At 41.6% G+C, this 18,547-nt stretch overlaps 1 protein-coding gene across 1 annotated transcript in view; it reads left to right on the top strand.

The window, feature by feature from the left end:
• The window catches only part of LOC144503721 (titin-like), a 350,880-nt gene that overhangs the window by 27,369 nt on the left and 304,964 nt on the right, over positions 1-18,547 (top strand). Inside the window, exons 6-18 of the mRNA XM_078228491.1 lie at positions 348-551; positions 5,254-5,541; positions 5,750-5,838; positions 5,934-6,151; positions 7,376-8,858; positions 10,201-10,491; positions 10,650-10,760; positions 13,022-13,306; positions 13,912-13,974; positions 14,084-14,342; positions 14,439-14,508; positions 14,743-14,955; positions 16,688-16,830. Coding sequence (XP_078084617.1) covers positions 348-551; positions 5,254-5,541; positions 5,750-5,838; positions 5,934-6,151; positions 7,376-8,858; positions 10,201-10,491; positions 10,650-10,760; positions 13,022-13,306; positions 13,912-13,974; positions 14,084-14,342; positions 14,439-14,508; positions 14,743-14,955; positions 16,688-16,830 — 3,717 coding nt within the window. The remainder of the gene's footprint in view (positions 1-347; positions 552-5,253; positions 5,542-5,749; positions 5,839-5,933; positions 6,152-7,375; positions 8,859-10,200; positions 10,492-10,649; positions 10,761-13,021; positions 13,307-13,911; positions 13,975-14,083; positions 14,343-14,438; positions 14,509-14,742; positions 14,956-16,687; positions 16,831-18,547) is intronic.

Genomic DNA, 18,547 nt, shown 5'->3' with positions numbered 1-18,547 from the left:
TGTTCAATGTACACCTGTCTGGCACATTGTGCATTTTATTCAGGCACCAGTAAAATAATTGTTCCCCACTACAGTTACTTAACGATATCGATTGCTGAAAAAATGTATCACAGTATTGCTTAATTTATTGTCGAGATGCACATATAAATAAACATGTTCCCCACAAACCACCCCCCCAAAGAGTGTTAACTGATCAAATCCGAGTAATGTAAACTGAAATACATATGTTTTATTTCTACACTATTTTGCCCATGTCGCTGTGTGTGTGAATTGCTCTAGTGTCTGTGTGTGAGCCGCACTCGTTTCTGGAGCCCCCCCCCTGACTCTTGTTCTCCATGTTTGGTCAGGATTGCCAGTTCCTGAGGTGAGCTGGTTCAGAGATGGCCAGGTTCTCTCCGCTGCTGCTCTCCCGGGCGCAGAGATTTCTTTCAGCGACGGCCGCGCCAAGCTGACGATCTCTCGCGTGACGCCCGCACACAGCGGCAGGTTCTCTGTGCGAGCCACCAATGGATCAGGACAAGCGACTAGTACCGCCGAACTGCTGGTGACAGGTCAGTGATCCCCGGGAGGGGGGCGGGGGGGAGGCTAGGGGACAGACCTCATTGAAAACATCCTGCAAATCTCTCATCAACTACATGGGAGGCCACACCAAGCTGCAGATACACCGCCATCGAGGCTGTTGAGTTTCGCTCAACTCTATGATACTGAAAATACATGTCCTAAACTGGTTAAAAATACTACACTCTTCCTCAGAGGTTTGGATACTTTTACTTCACACCCTCAGCTAATACATAATAAACACATGAGGGGCTGAATGTTCGCGTCTGAACTGTTTCTGACACCCCTGAACAGTCACTGAGCTGGATTTACAGGGAAGGGGACAGTCCAATTGCCATGGCGACAGGTTGTCTGATTAATGGTGGTAGGCGGGTTCCTCTGGAAGGCCCAATCAGAGGCCCTCCAATTTGAGAGCAGCTGCAACCTGCAGCAAAGGTCAGGAACTGAGGGTGCTTCAACATGAGGGTAACTTCTTTAAGAATTTAAGTATGAATTCGGAGTACGTCTCGAGGCCCTTCCAGCCTGCCCCACCATTCAGTAAGATCATGGCTAACCTGTCTGTAACTTCAATCCTGCCCACCCCGCAGAAGCTTTCACCCCCTTGTTAATCAATAATTGATATATCTCTGCCTTAAAAATATTCAAACGCTCTGCTTCCACTGCCTTTTGAGGAGGAAAATTCCAGAGACTTGTAACCCCCTGACAGAAAAATATTTCCCTCATCTTTGTCTTAAATGAGCGACCCCTTACATTTAAACAGTGGGCCCTCATTCTAGATTCTCCAACAAGATGAAACATTGGCCGGAACTCTTCCACCTTGCCCACCACAGAATCGGAGCGGGCGAGGGTCCTAAAATGGAAATCTCCATTGACCTCGGGCGGGAATTTCCAGTCTCGTCCGTGTGAGGTTGTAGAACCCTTTGTCATCCACCCTATCATTACCCCTCAGGATCTTAAAGGTTTTGATCAAGTTGCCTCTTATTCTTCTAAATGCTAGTGCAGTGGTTCCCAAAGGGTGCGGCGAGCCACATTGGTGAGGCGAGAGAGGATGGCAAGTGTGGCGGGAAGATTCAAGGACAATCAAAGAAACATTTAAACATGGTTTGATGTTTTTATGTAGCTGCATTGTTTTATACTTTCTGGATGTCTCATGATCATATTATAAAGTAGTTGTGTTCTATGTTATGAATCAAGCACTGCCAGGAGTTGTGTTTTTTTGTTTTTGAATGTATTTCTTATCAATAAAAGATTCGGTGTGGCACGAGCAAATTTTTATTCCGAAAGTGCAGCCCAGTGAAAAAAGTTTGGGAATCACTGTGCTAGTGGATACAAACCTTACTTTCCAACCTTTCCTCATAAGACAACCCACCCTTTCCTGATATTTGTCTAGTAAGTCTTCTCTGAGCTGTTTCTAACATAGTTACATCTTTCCTTAAATAAGGAAACCAATACTATATATATATATATATATATATATAGTACTCCAAATGTGGTCTCACTAATGCCCTGTACTAAAGCATAACCTCTCTACTTTTGTAATCAATTCCCCTCACAGTAAGCAATAACATCCTATTAGCTTTCCTAATTACTTGATGCACCTGTATACCAGCCTTTTGTGATTTATGTACTAAGACATCCAGATCCCTCTGCACCTCAGAACTCTGCAATCTCTCACCAGTTAAATAAGGTTTTTTTATAGCCTTTCTGCCAAAATGGGCAATTTCATATTTGCCCACATTATACCCCATTTGCCTGATTTTGGCCCATTCACTTAAACTATCTATGTCCCTTTGTAACCTCCTTACATCCTCTTCAGAACAAACAGCCAAGTCACCGCTATGCAGGCTCGGGGGATGGAGAGAGATGGGGGGGGGGGGGGGGGATAATCGTAATCCCTTTATAGGAGAGCCCTTTGCTGCACCCACACCCAGAGAGGCAGGAAAGATCCAAAGTCTCACCTTGTGGGGACAGATAGCTGTGCTGAGCCCTGAATTCACTGCCACCAAAATGGCTGTCACCAGGAATAGGTGTTTGGAAACTCCAGCGCTGGTATCTTTGGGCCCATTTGCCTCTGTTCCCAATCTTGACAGGACCCAAAACTTCTGCCCCACACATTCTCAGAATTGCCAGTCTCAACATGAGGGAAACTCTTAAAAACCAAACAATTTCGTATAAAATCTACCCTTTTTTTTTACAAGAGACAAACAAACCATTATAAATTCAGTGTTTTATCAACCTCATTAGTGGCTTATTTAATCCCCAACAGGAATGAACTTATTACAAAGTTCTATCACTGCCCTGTTTGGGTGTAAGAAGGCCTAATTTCAATGATCAAAGTCCTGTACATCGAAAGAAACGGTTATTTTTCAGGCATCCAGCGTGGCTACCTCAGATATGCATTTGGCCCGTTGCATGGACTAATGAGAGGTCTGATTTAGGGCCCTTCTGGAAAACTGGGTTGCTTAGAAAACTCTAACCAGTAGGGGGAGTGGTCTCTCTTGTAAGGCTCATTCATCTCCTCCCCACCCATTCAGTGAGGGCCTGTGGGATATCCTTCTTGGAAAGCTCAGTAGTTTCCTTCTCCCCGCCCATTCCCCTATTGAGAGTTGATGAGTGCGAGTCCATATGTGGAAGTCTCTGCAAAAGCATTCCTCTATTACCCATGGTCTCCTGTTCCTTCAACCCTTCCGCTTTCCCCACCCACCCAACAAACTTGGACATCATGGAGTGACATCTGACTTCTTAAAGCCCCCTCCTCTGAGGCTCTTATGTGCACCGAGCACATAAGAGGGATGAATGTCCCGAAGCCACCAACAGATGCTTTGCCTCTGTCTCTGGCTAAACCATAAACTTTGGCACAATATGCTACATTATACCATTACTCAGGTATTTATGTAAGCACATAGCTCACCACTTCAGATTGCAAATTTAACAGAGCAAGTTGAAGTGTGGGCATGACCAAATGGGTGCACATATGCAGGAAGTTTTCAGAGCTTGTTTTTCCATTCCTCCTACCACTGTGAATAACTTCCCAACATTATACTATATCTTTTAACTTGATGCCCACTCACACAACCTGTCTATATCTCTGGGGCAGCACGTAGCACAGTGGTTAGCATTCCTGCCTCACAGCGCCAGGGACCCCGGGTTCGATTCCCGGCTTGGGTGAGTGTCTGTGTGGAGTCTGCACATTCTCCCCGTGTTTGCGTGGGTTTTCCCAGGGTATTCTGGTTTCCTCCCACAGTCCAAAAGTGTGTGGGTTAGGTTGATTGGCCATGCTAGATTGCTCCTTAGTGTTAGGAGGATGTCAGGGTGGGGTACGGGGATAGGGCCTGGGTGGGATTGTTGTCGGTGCAGGCTCAATGGGCCGAATGGCCTCCTTTTGCGCTGTAGGGATTCTATGATTCTAGCCTCTGTTTGTCCATTTCACAACTTACGTTTCCACCTAGCTTTGTAATGTCAGCAAGTTTGGATACATTCCTCCTGGTCCTTTTGCCTAAGACAATATAGATTGCAAGTAGCTGCGGCTGAGCATTGATCCTGGCAGCAATCCACTAAATCCAGCATTTTTCCAACAACTGATGTCAGGATAACTGGCCTGTAGCACCCTGTTTTATCTTTCCCTCCTTTCTTAAATAGTAGTGTTACATTTGCTAATTTCCAGTCTGCTGAGAATCATTCTGGAATGTGGAAAGTTTTGGAAAATTACAACTAGAGCACTCAATGAGGTGTTTCATCCATCTGGATTAATGGATGGAAAACCATGGGAATTGTCACCTGAATTCACATTATGTACCCTCAGCAGGTGATCTCTTCTTGGGGCATCAATTGTAAAGTTACCATTCTCTATTCATTAGCACCCTTCAATCTGAGTTCAAAAAGCTAAAAAAAACAACTGAACAAGTCCAAAAGATGTGCGGATTAGGTTGATTGGCTATGCTAAATTGCCCCTTGGTATCAGGGGGATTAGCAGGGTAAATATGTGGGGTTATGGGGATAGGGCCTGGGTGGGATTGTTGTCAGTGCAGGCTCGATGGGCTGAATGGCCTGCTTCTGCACTGTTTTTTACCTCCATTGCTTGTGTTGTAAACTGATGGTACAGATCGCTGGCCTGAAATAGAGTCTGCTTGATTTCATTTCTGTATAGAAATTAAAATTAGACAGTTATTGTAACAAACAGAAGATACCCACATAATAAAAGCAAATTACTGCGGATCCTGGAATCTGAAACCAAAAGAGAAAATGCTGGAAAATCTCTGCAGGTCTGGCTTTGACAAAGGGTCGTCCGGACTTGAAACATCAGCTCTTTTCTCTCCTTACAGGTGCTGCCAGACCTGCTGAGATTTTCCAACATTTTCTCTTTTGGTTAGAAGATACCCTCAGGTATTTTACGGCTAAAAATGACAATTATCCCCATACACATTCCCTGAAACCTGGGTATGGTTCTGCAGTAGTTTAGATTGTATAACTAGGGAGCCCTGTGAAGCACAGAATATTGCATTGGATAATAGCAAAATCACTATTTAGGGACAAAAGGCAAAGCAAGTCTAATTAGAAAATATCAGTTCTTGTGGTAGTGACATATTTAAAGTGTGGTGTGTTTGTCATGTGCAAGATTTTTAGTTATTGCTACACAATAACATGATCCAAGAGAGCTATAAATTTAAATTTAGAAATTTCTTTCACATATTGCAGCAGAGACAGCACCTCCCAACTTTATACAGAGACTACAAAGCATGACTGCAAGACAAGGATCCAAAGTTAGACTGGACGTTCGTGTAACCGGAATCCCTACACCTGTGGTGAAGTTCTACAGGGAAGGAGCAGAAATCCAGAGTTCTCCCGACTTCCAGATTGTACAAGATGGTGATTTGTACAGTTTAATAATTACTGAAGTTTATACGGAGGATTCTGGAACCTTCTCCGTGACTGCCACAAACAGTGTTGGACGTGCCACCTCTACAGCCGAGCTCCGCGTCCAAGGTATTTATTTGATGGTTGTAATTGCATACATTGAAACAATACTTTGCACAATTCCAAAATTAATTGAAGAGCCATCCAGACTTGAAATGTTAGCTTTGTTCTCTCGCCACAGATGCTGAGATTTTCCAGCATTTTCTGTTTTTGTTTCAGATTCCAGTGTCTGCAGTAGTTTGCTTTTAACTTTCAATATCATGTTCCTTTTCTACAGCTGATGATGAAGTGGTACCAGCTAAAAAGACAAAGACAATTATTGCTGCTTCTGAAATTTCCCAGGCAAGAAAAGTCCAAGTTGAAAAGGTATCTTGGTCTTATTGTTCACTCTGAAATCAACGTTACTGTAATTTATTTGTTATAATCTGACGATTACAATTTTCTTTTTGTTTATATTCCAGAAAATGGAAGCTCATTATGAAGCCAGATCTTCAGCATCTGAAATGATTATTGATGGCAGAACAGTAGTGCAGCATTTGCATCATAAGACGCCACCACGCATCCCACCAAAGCCAATGTCCAGGTCCCCAACTCCGCCACCTACGACTGGCAAAGTGACTCGCCAACAATCCCCATCTCCTGTTCGTCATGTGAGGGCCCCAGCACCTTCACCTGTTAGGTAAGGGAAATTTAAATGCCCATATCTTAATATTAAAACATCTTTCTTAATGTGTTTCATAACTGATAATTCATGTCGAATAATAAAGTAAAAATCAAAACTTCGCTGAATTTCTAAATAAATTTTGGGATTCATCAATCTGCTCCTTTTGGGTTCCAATCAAAGGTAAAGTGCATGGAATTAGATCTGTTTTTACCCAAGAATCCATCTGCTGGCCAGAATTTAGAGTTCATGGTGCTACCTAGGGCATTTAGATTGAAGTTCTTCAGTTGCTTGGATGCAACACATTCCCGAATTGAACTCAGTTGAATCCAATTTCCAAGTTTTAGTTTAGTTTGCAAAGAAAATTGGCATTGTATTTAAATGGCAGCTATTTTAGAGTGATAGAAGAGTGTAGAATTAATTAGGATCAGAAAAGGATATTGCAGTCCATCTGGTCAGTGCAAAATTTTAAAAGTGCCAAATGATATTCCATTATAACATTCAAACACTTTTTACCCCTCAATCATTTCTTTCATCAAAAAGCTATTCAGTTCCTTGTTGAATTTTCAGGCAATTTTGTTTCTAATTTTGTTTTTTATAAATATTGTAAATAATCTGAAATACCTGTTTATTGTTCATCTTTTGAGTTTCAACTCATGACCATGATGAAGTCGACCAAGGTTCAGTAATTATAATCATAATATTAGAATCTTGAAAATATCAATAACGCCTCTCCTGAGTCACCTCTCTTCATTATTCTTACATTAATAATGTAAATGTTCTTATTCCTTTAACTTTATCTTTAGCTCAAATGCATAATCCCTGATATCTGTTTGCTCTTCCTCCACTTTAATCTCCTCAAAGCCTCGGTAGCATGATGAACTGATTGGTATGTATCCCTCCAGGTGGGTGGGTCTGCACCAATTTCTATACAAAACTCATTCTTTGAACTTCTGGGCAGAATGGGAAAATCCTCCCTCTGGCAGGATTTTCTGGTCCCTCTGAAGTCAGTGGACTTGCCGTTTTTAGGGCGCTGCCCCCATCGCCACAGGGCTGTAAAATTCTGTCCTATGTTTTCTTCCGTTTGCTAAAGACAACAAGATTTTGTTTGGAAAAGGAAAAAAAAATTTCTGTGTGTGCAATGCTCAAAGGCAGGTTTACCACTTTGACAGCGAGAATTGTACCATTGAGTCACCATTGCAGGAATTATTACATTTAAATGCTACATTTTGTAAAATACAGATCTGTGTCTCCGGCTGGAAGACTCTCAATATCACCTATCAGACCTGTCAAATCTCCAGTTCTTAGTCGAAGATCTCAGACAACAGTTGTTGCTGCAGAAGTTATACCTCCTTGGAAGCAGGAAGGCTATGTTTCAGCAGCTGAAGCACAAAAGAGACAGAGCCAATTAACCACAAGTACCACACAGATTCATAGAGAAGAAAAATGGGAAAAGAGATATGGAATCCACGGACAGATGACAATCACTGGAGCTGCAGGAGCTGCTGGAGCTGCTCGAATGACCACAGTTGAACATGGTGTCAGTGCTGCTGGAGCTGCAGGAGCTGCTGGAGCTGCTCGAATGACCACAGTTGAACATGGTGTCAGTGCTGCTGGAGCTGCTGGAGCTGCTGGAGCTGCTAGAGTTATCTCCTATGAACATGGCGTCAGCGCTGCTGGAGCTGCAGGAGCTGCTGGAGCTGCTCGAATGACCACAGTTGAACATGGTGTCAGTGCTGCTGGAGCTGCTGGAGCTGCTGGAGCTGCTAGAGTTATCTCCTATGAACATGGCGTCAGCGCTGCTGGAGCTGCAGGAGCTGCTCGAATGACCACAGTTGAACATGGTGTCAGTGCTGCTGGAGCTGCAGGAGCTGCTGGAGCTGCTCGAATGACCACAGTTGAACATGGTGTCAGTGCTGCTGGAGCTGCTGGAGCTGCTAGAGTTATCTCCTATGAACATGGCGTCAGCGCTGCTGGAGCTGCAGGAGCTGCTGGAGCTGCTCGAATGACCACAGTTGAACATGGTGTCAGTGCTGCTGGAGCTGCTGGAGCTGCTAGAGTTATCTCCTATGAACATGGCGTCAGCGCTGCTGGAGCTGCAGGAGCTGCTCGAATGACCACAGTTGAACATGGTGTCAGTGCTGCTGGAGCTGCTGGAGCTGCTGGAGCTGCTAGAGTTATCTCCTATGAACATGGCGTCAGCGCTGCTGGAGCTGCAGGAGCTGCAGGAGCTGCTAGAGTTATCTCATATGAACATGGCATCAGCGCTGCTGGAGCTGCTCGAATGACCACAGTTGAACATGGTGTCAGTGCTGCTGGAGCTGCTAGAGCTGCTGGAGCTGCTAGAGTTATCTCCTATGAACATGGCGTCAGCGCTGCTGGAGCTGCAGGAGCTGCTGGAGTGATGACCATTGAACGAGGTGTCAGTGCTGCCGGAGCTGCCAGAGCTGCAGGAGCTGCCGGAGCTTCTAGAGTTATCACCGTTGAACGAGGTGTCAGTGCTGCTGGAGTTACCACAGTTGAACGTGAAGCTGGTGCTGCTGGTACTGCTAGAATAACCACAATTGAACAAACTATTAGTGCTCCCCGAATTACCACAGTTGAGCGAGTGACCAGAGTTACCACAGCGGAAGGAGCTGCTGGTGCTGTTGGTGCTGCTAGAGTTACCACAGTTGAAGGAAGTGCTGCAGCTGTTGGAATGACTGGTGTTGCTGCTGGCAAAGAGGTAAGGCAAATTTACTATTTCATAAAACATGATCAACTTCTGAGAGAAATAAAGCATTGTTAATAATTCAAATCAGGTCTGTGTGAAAACCTAGGACATAAATGTATTAGGGGCAATAAGTTTTAAACACAGTGAAAGTTGATTAAAATAGATTGATGTAAAATAGCCAACTTCCTGCTTGGATATATGGGACAAGTACTCTATATCTGTAAAGATCTAATAATCAAATTTGTTTTCTTTATGCTTTACAAATGTATGGATTTGCAATATGCATTTTGAATATTAATTACTCCAATACAGATTCATGTTGAAACCATTTTTCAAATTGCATTTTAATTTATTACATGGCATATATAACATAATCCATCTATTTTTTGCTGCCACAAATTCAGACAGAGCATGCCGTAGGAAAAACAGCAGCTGTTGCTACTGTAATAGCTGCTGTTGACCAAGCCAGAGTACGTGAACCAGTTACTGTAACCACAGAAAGAAGCACATCAGAGAAACATGTATTCACAGTACAAGCAGAACTGGTTGAGGATCAGGTAGTTTGAAGCACAATGAAAAATAACTTCACACATTTGTTATAAACATGTAACCTTTTTCTCTCATGAGAATTTCACAGTGAAATTTATTATGTAACAATTAAATATTGTTATGTGTCCTCTAGTTTTGCCACGTCTCCCTGTAGTGGTATCACTTAATTTCACTAGAATTTCTTTCGACTTATACCCCTTTGGGTTTGCCACTTCTCACTGGTCCCTTAGTTTCACACTTACTTCCCTTTTTTGATATCTCTTTAGTTTCATCACTACTCCTCGGTGAAGTGTGCACCACCTTGCATGTACATGTCATGTAATTTTAGATGGTTTGCTTAAAATGTATTGGTTATAAATGCATTAATGTATAGTGTGCATTTTTATTGTCAAAAGCAATGCCGATTTATTTTGTAACTTAAATCTTTACACGTTGACTTTTAAGGTTGGAAAGTAAAAGTTTCCTTTTGTAAACTTTCTGGAACAGAATCGGAGCGGACGAAGGTCCGACAATGGAAATCCCCATTGATTGCTGGAATTTCCGGTCTCGTCCAAGCGAGGCCGTAAAATCCTACCCGGACCCCTTATGTTTGCCTTGATTAACAAATTGACCAGCTTTTGAAAATAACAGTATCTTTAAAACAAAATAAACTTCCAGGAAATTGTAAAGAAGAAATATGTTTTCAGATCTCAATGTGATAAATCAAAACGCAAGATGGTATTGCTTTTGAAGGTCATAGTTAATCTTGTGAAATTTAAGATTAGACTATGAATGCCCTCGCAGACTTAGCCCTTGTTGTCTGCAGATTGAAGTTGGCAAAAAGGCTGAAGCTGTGGCTAAAGTGTTGGCTGCTGTGGATCAAGCACGTACTAGACATCCTTTGTATGCTGAAGGAGTGCACACAGAAGAGACATCAATGGAGTATGAATATGCACAGCGTGGTGTATGTCAAAGTGCCACTGAGTTTTCTGCTGAAAAACGAAAAGCCCCTGCTGAACAACAAGTTGTCACCACAACTGTCAGAAAAGGGACAGTTATTGTGCCAACTGAAACACAAATTTCCTATGGCGAGCAAGCTGAAAAACACATTTCACAGGTTAGACATCATTTAACTCGTAAAACAATGAGCTAACATTAACAAAGATTCTGTTATTCATGATAACTGTGAAGAACATCGTACCAGACTTTAAAAAAAAAATTTATTGGTACACTCTGAACTAAACATGATAATAAAGATGTTGTTGGTTGCTATAGATTGAAAGAGCATCAGAATCCGCAGTACATCTGGACCACAAACTTGCCAGTACAATTCCTCACTTCACTGTTTCAAAAATCACTGTAGCCAAACCAGAACCGACCCAAGAGGTAAGGGTGAAAATTCTATGTGGCAGGCAAATATAACATTTATAACATTAACCTTAAATAGACAGGACTATAAAATGAGGTACTTGATCGTAAAAGAAAACTATTGCTACAGATATTAGGAAAGTAAAATCCATGTAGTTTGTTTAACAAGACCGTTAGCAATTTTAGGGAAATACTTTTGTAATTCCCACCATGTAAACAAGGTCTGTGGATGTACCATGCAAGCAAATGAGATAAATGTATAATTAAGTACAAATACCTTCTAATGGAATAAATCATGTGGATATTGACATTGGTAATGATTGACACACATGCTAAACACATTAGATCCAATTTCAGGCCTGAAGTGAACGCCCCCAACTAGGAGGTCCCAATTTAGACCTTAGAAATTAGTAATGCTATTTAGGTGAATTGTTGGATCTTAGCATGCCTCTACAGATAGCTTACCCCATTTCAAAAAAGAAGTCAGTCTTGACAGGGGAGGAGGGAGATGGCTGGGAAAGAAGGGTTAGAGTGATAATGGAAGATTACTTGCACTGTGGAGCGAGGAAGGTACTCCTGCTTCTCCTTGCTCAACAGGAACTCATTTTACACTTTACATTTTATTTGAAAATAAATTTTTTGTTGGCGACCAGAGTCCAGTGTGGTGCTGGCTTAGCTCCAGTTTCACACAATTTCCGTGACAGGCCTAAAACAGATGTTTGACTCCTCATTTATATGTTTAAGGGACCTAATTATTGTCTTAGGTATCGTCCTAATGATTAAGACCCAACCCAATATTATGGCATACATCTTTCAGGCATATCGTGGGTGCTAGATTTCTTCCTTGAAATTAGTGCTTGTGCTTGTTTTCAGCTCTGATGTTTATCCCACTGCTCTTACAGCACATGTCATGGTAAAACATACAAACAAAACATAAATAGTGGATATTGTTATCATTTATATTATGGAAAACATTTTTATACTCGAGTCATTTGAAATATTATAGAAATCAGATACATATACTGTAATTAATGAGGAAGCATGCAGAGTGAGATGGCAGATATCATACCTCAAGGTACTTTTGACATGTATTAAGCAACTTGCATTTGTGATTCCTATTACTTTGCTATACAGTATAATCATTTTTTTTTAAGTTTATGAATGATTTAAAAAGCCTTTTCTATAAATGGCCCAGAATTTGCTTGAAAAGTAATGGCAATTTTAATGTGCTTGCAGTTATTAGTTTAATCTATTATTTGTGGCGGGGAAGAGATAGCAAGTTGTGAATCACCACAAATTGTTGAACAATTTGCACTGCTCAACCAATAGCCTTGTGAAAATGGGATCTCCCCCATCAGCCTCCCCGTGAGTTTCAGGAAAGTGCTGCGTTTGCACTATTAAACAAATTCACCGCAGGAAGTTAGGGCTGACACAGAATGATGTAAGGACCCTTTTCATTTCAATGTTTAATTTCCTGCAATGCCACTCAACCATTCCAGGCCATAAAGGTAACAATTGAGACAGGTTATAAATTGCTCCTGGAGGTTTTTAAAACTTTAAATGTTACATTTTTAAAACTATTCTTATTTTCCCTTTCCATTCCTTTCAATCTCTCTCTGTCAGTCTAATTTTTCTCTCCATTTTGTATTTAATTTGGTGTAATTCACGCCATTTCCTTTTCCACCATGAGCTCTGTTTCCTTCTGCCCTTGATTGAGGAAATAGAGTGTTGGTCCTGATGTCCAGTAAGCTCTGGGATGCCTGTTGATTTGGTGACCCACCGTTATCAATTTGCATTTCCAGCACTTTGCAAGGCAAAATGTTTTTGGGCTGAAGGGTTGGAAAAAATATATAACAAGTGGGCACACCGTGAGATGTTACACACCAGCAAATTCTGGGCCAAATTGCAATTTAGTTTTATTTGTTTGTCATTCATTTTACATTCTCACAAGTACAGTTTTTTATCTTCATCATTTATACTAATAGTTTAATTTTTTAACAGTTGTAGAGAATTAACTGAAGATCTTGGAACCTAACCCTTCATGTTGTAGGAGGCTGTTTGGTCGTACCTTTCACCCTTACCTCAATGTTTTCTAAACCAAGAGTTCCTTTCTTCCTATTGACCATTTTGTTTTCATTCTCACGCAACATTTTCCAAAAAAACCCATCTAATTTAGCTAACCTAACAATCAATCCATCCCTGCCTGTCATGTGACCAGTCATTAAAACAATTAAAGTAATTTGTAAAAAATGTAATTTTATTCTTCTTGGCCTGGTTAGGTTTCTATAGCAGGAACTGCCATTGTTACTCTGGAAAAAGAGTTGTCTGCGTCTTCTGCTGTGAAGGTTACCAAGCCAGTGAAACGTCCCGTGTTAAAAGAGGCCAGAATTGTGACAGAGGAGAGTGTCTCTCCCCAGCCTCGTTTTAGAGAAAGAACAGATGTGTATGAAACACGGTTTGATACTGAGGTGCACAGGCATCTAGGTTTAAGTGTTTCAGGCTCACTTGAAGCTGATTTTGATGTTGAACACGAGGAAGATCAATATGAAGCAGAAGATGAGCAGGTTTGTTAATTACCCAGTAGTGTGCCCTAAATACGCTAACTTTGTGTGTTCCCTACAAATTAACAGCAGCAAATAGTGCAAAACATTTTGTTCCTGATCGAAAGCACAGCTAACATTTTCAACTTGCCCCTCTCTCATCTGAAACTGTTCAGTACAGCGTAACACCTTAACTCCTTTTATTGTGAGAATGAGAACTCAATGGTGTGACAGCTTGACAGTCTTCTGCAGGAAGCTCATTCCCATGTTTCTGTTTGATGTGTGACACTCTCCAAAACCTAATACGAAAGCATAATACTGTGGTTGCGGGAAATCTGAAATAAAAACAGAAACTGCTGGAAATACTCAGCAGATCAGGCAACATTCAGAGGGAGAGAACAGAATTAGTGTTTCAGGTTGATGACCTTTAGTCAGAACCAGAAAAGTTAGTGATGTAACAGGTGCAGAGGTAAGGAAAGGGGGGTAAATGGAAGGACAAAAGGGGAGAATATAATCGTGTCGACGGCATGCAGATTAAATGCCAAAAGCAAAAGTGAATTCCCCTAAATCTGTTTGACTAGTTGTCAAATATGGTGTGTTTTCTTGCTCACTATACTTCGTTTTTTCAGATCACAGAACCTGTTGCTCCAATTCCAACAGTAGTTCCACTTACCCCACCAAGTTTTGTGTCAGTAAGTAATTAATTCACATGAAACCACATTTTAAGTGGACCATTTGTACATTGTCGTCTTTATATTTGCTTCATTTCCAGCAATTTAATTCTACTGTATTTTTTTGTAGGGCTTGAAAAATGTCACTGTAATCGAAGGCGAATCTGTAACCCTGTCATGTGAAATCGCAGGACATCCTACTCCAACCGTGATGTGGTTTAGAGAAGATTATCACATTGAAACTTCCATTGATTTCCATATAACCTTTGAAAAAGGCATTGCTAGTATAACAATTAGGGAAGCCTTTGCAGAGGATAGCGGTCGCTTTACATGTACTGCCACCAGTGATGCTGGTACTGCTAGCAGTTCATGTTATCTTCTTGTTCAAGGTGTGTATTTTTGCAGCATTAACAAAGGTGATTAAAATTTGAGAAACAATTATTGTAAGGCACTGTTAAAATAATTTATTATTTGTACTTCTTCAGTGTCAGAAGAGATTGAGAGCAGAGAAGAAGCCTTTGCAGTATCAGAGCAAGTTGTCACTGAAAAGAAACGGTATTTAAAGTCTTTAGATGTTACTGTTAAAAACAATTAATCAAACTTATTGTTTTTTTATTTCTGATGTTTTGCTTTTTTATTCCGGATTAGGATATTCTTTGACCTTTGATCTGTGCATTAGATGGGGAGTAGCATAAATAGTATGAAGATATATGCCAACATGTGTTAAAACTAAGTCATCCATGATGATCTGTCAAATCAAAAACAGTCTCATTATTTGTTTCTTACCAGAGTTGAAATGAAAGTTGAAACTTTATCAGGAGCAAGTACTACCCCTGAGTCAGTGGAAGATGGCGCAGGAGTTGCTCCTTTCTTCATTAGAAAGCCAATAGTACAGAAACTAATTGAAGGTGGAAGTGTCGTTTTTGATTGTCAGATTGGAGGCACGCCTAAACCTCATGTTTACTGGAAAAAAGCTGGAATTCCATTAACAGCTGGATACAGGTATAATATTCTATTAAAAGACACTTGAATCCTTATGCTAAGGCAATTTAAGTCATAAGACAGCCAACTAAAATCACTTTCCATTGTTTTATTGGAATATTGACTGAACTTCAAAAAAACACAGTTGCGTAACAAAACTATTGCATTTAATAATTAAAAAAATGATTCCGTGTTTGGGAAAGTGTAACTTAGAGTTAGGGTTACAATAGTGTCACCTCTGAATTGTGCTCACTTTGAGTGTGAATTTGAAAATTTAATGTTTATGCAGCCCTGTACATGTTCTTTAGGAACCAGACACAATTAATGAATGAATGGCATGTTGGTGTCAAGCTAATTATGTACTGGGATAGGTTTTAGAAAGCCAACAGGTTACTCTAACATAAGGGCGCAAACGCACTGTCCCACTGCACTGGTCGATCAGCATGGCGAACCGGGAAGAGGCCAAAAAGCCGAACACCATCTTCCCGGCCCTGTTTTGGCGGTGGGATCAGCTTTGCGTCCAGAAAAGGCGGCATGGTGGCAGAATGGTTAGCACTGTTACCTCACAGCGCCAGGGATCAGGGTTCAATTCCGGCTCTCGGTGACTGTCTATGTGGAGTTTGCAAATTCTCCCCATGTCTGTGTGACTTTCCTCGGGGTGCTCCGGTTTCCTCCCACAGTCCCAAGGTGTGCAGGTTAGGTGGATTGGCCATGGTGAATGTATGGAGTTACAGCGATAGGGTGGGTAAGATATTCCGTCAGAGAGCACCGCAGTGGATCGGGCAAGCCAGCCAAAAGTCCATTGACTTTTGACGGGACCAAAGATCCCAGCAGTGGGCAGGGCTGGAAAACCCCTTTAAAAATATAGCTTTTATATGGGCAATGGAAGTAATGTCTTGATGTGTTTATGTTGTTCAAATATAGTTAGTGCTGCACCCACATGGGTGGCATGGTGGTGCAGTGATTAGCACTGCTGCCTCACTGCACCAACGACCAGGGTTCAATTCCAGCCTTGGGTGGATTTTGCTCATTATCCCCGTGTCTGCGTGGGGTTTCCTTCCACATTACAAAGATGTGCGGGTTAGGTAGAGTGGCCATGATAAATTGCCCCTGAGTGTCAGGGGATTAACAGGGTAAATACATGGGGTTACAGGAATAGGGATTTGGTGGGATTGTTGTCGGTGCAGGCTTGATCGGCTGAATGGCCCCCTTCTGCACTGCAATGATTCTATGATTCTAATCATATGTTCGAGTGTAAGTTAAATGTTGCATGGGACATGATGCTTCTTGCTGACTTTTGTGCTTCATTCTCACTTGGGTTCCTGCATTCTTGGGATCAGTGACGGTCAAGGTCAAGGAAGACAAAGTTAGATGCAGTAATTTGGAAAGTAAAATTAATCTTCTGGGATTTCACCAGATTCACCTTTAAAGGCAGGGGGTCCTTTTGTAGGTTATAAAAACAAAATACTGCAGATGCTGGAAATGTGGGATAAAAACAGAAAATGTTGGAAATATTCAGCAGATCTGTCAGCATCTGTAGAGAGTTACAGAATGTTGCGGGTCACTGAATGTTTCTCACAGGACCAGGTGAGTGGGCTGGGTACAGCCTGTGCCGTCACACGTTCTGTGCACTGTTTGGAAGGAATGAGTGTAATAGCCTTTTCTTGTTTCACGTTTCTTTCATGTTCATCAAGATTTTTCTTCCTTCTGATTTTTTGAGGTTTTGTGCTTTATGTATTTCTTTCCTCTCTAGATACAAGGTGAGCTACGACAAGGAAATGGGAGAATGCAAACTGGTGATTTCCATGACTTTTGCAGATGATGCAGGTGAATATTCCATTGTTGTTCGGAACCAACACGGAGAAATTTCTGCATCAACTCAACTGCTGGAGGAAGGTATGGAGCCTTTAAAATAATAGTTAAAATAACTTAATTTTCTGCAACAATTAAATCTGCCTCATTGAGGTACTGTGATAAAATTATTTTTGAAATTGAAACCTCTTAGTTTAGGTAATGATTAAATAATTTACTTTAATTGAATTAGCTTTCAAATTTTGGCTACTGTCTACAGTTATAATTGTGATATGTACGTAGGATAATAACATTTTACAGCATAGAAAGAGAGCATTTAACTCATCACATTATCTACAATATCTATCTAATTTCCATGCCCTTACTCACTATTTTCTTTTTTGGATGTTCATCCCTTATCATTTCAAAAGTCCATTATCCATTCTGCTCCTATCACTATTTCTGCTTGAAACTTCCATAGGCCAACAACCCTCTGTCAAAAAATTTTTAATCTCTCGCTACATGTTTTGTTCTTTCAAAGAGCTGGCACAGGAGTGAAGGGACAAATGGCTTCTTTCTGTGCGCCAAGATTCTATCGCCATGAAAATTGGACCAGTAGTGCCCTGTGTTTTGGTGCTATGGGTACTCTTTGGGGTACAAAATAGCACTTGTGGCACAACTGCATAGTTTTAGGGTGAGTCACACCAGATACCATTGCAGGGGGGCATTAGCAGGGATTCGGTGAATAGTTTCTGGAAGTAAGCCAGCAGTGCCTTTTTGGAGCTCAATACTCCAGCTAACGCACACACATTGCTTTGTGTGTGCCACATGCCAACTTTGCCCTGCACCACAACTGAAAAGGATTCCACTTTGTCAGTGTCCAGCTGGTGTAAGAGCAGAGGCAGAGAATCATGCAAGTCGATGTCTATGTTGTGGCAGCAGTTAACATGCCTTCATTCTGCATAGCTCACTGTGCCAGCTACATTTGAGTCAACACAATAAATCAAAGGGTGGCAACTATAAAACAAGGGCTATCTGCTGACCACATGGCTGATGTCACTGGTGCACAACCCACATACATATGTGCAGTGTACATACAATGAAAGCCATGCTGCCACACTAAACGTGATATAGCAAATGATTGGTGTGCAGAAACCCCAATGCTTCTGCTGCCTCAACCACAACAGAGGAACCGGCAATAATAGACAGAGCTTTGTCATGGTCTGTTGCTTGCTGCACAATAACAAAATCAAGAGGAGACAGTCCTTGCCATCGACTATATAACAAGCAGATCAGGAGCAGGAAGAGGAGAAACAGAGGAGGAAACACAGATAGCCTTTTTCCTGCTGGGCTGTCAGTGATGAATCCATCTTTGTGCAATACCAGTACACAACCCCAATTATCCGTTCACCAACAATCCCACAATTTCCCTTCTCTCTGTCACTGACTGTCACAGCATCCACTTAGCTGCAATGTAAAAATGAAAGCCCACAGAAAATAAACACTCCAAGTCAAATTTATAAATCAAATTACTTCATGTTATATACAGAGGTCAGCTAATCATTCTTGTTCATTCTCTTGGAGCCTGTTTCCAGTGTGCCTTTGCCCCTGTGAGTGTTCCTGTGCAGTGTTATCCCGGTGACTGCTGAATGTCATTGGAGAAGATTGCAGGTGGCTTCGAGCAGCTTTTAGCCTGGAAGGCCCAGTCGCGGATAGCACAATCTCGGCACGGGTGGGAGCACTCTTGGCTGGCTGCCTGTAGGAAATAGTTTGGCTACTAGGATAGGTGTGAGAATCAGTGCTGACCTCTTGAGCGAGGACA

The sequence above is a fragment of the Mustelus asterias genome, chromosome 14 (genome assembly GCF_964213995.1).
Source record: "Mustelus asterias chromosome 14, sMusAst1.hap1.1, whole genome shotgun sequence".
NCBI lineage: Eukaryota > Metazoa > Chordata > Chondrichthyes > Carcharhiniformes > Triakidae > Mustelus > Mustelus asterias.
This window is presented reverse-complemented; position numbering and strand designations above follow the sequence as displayed.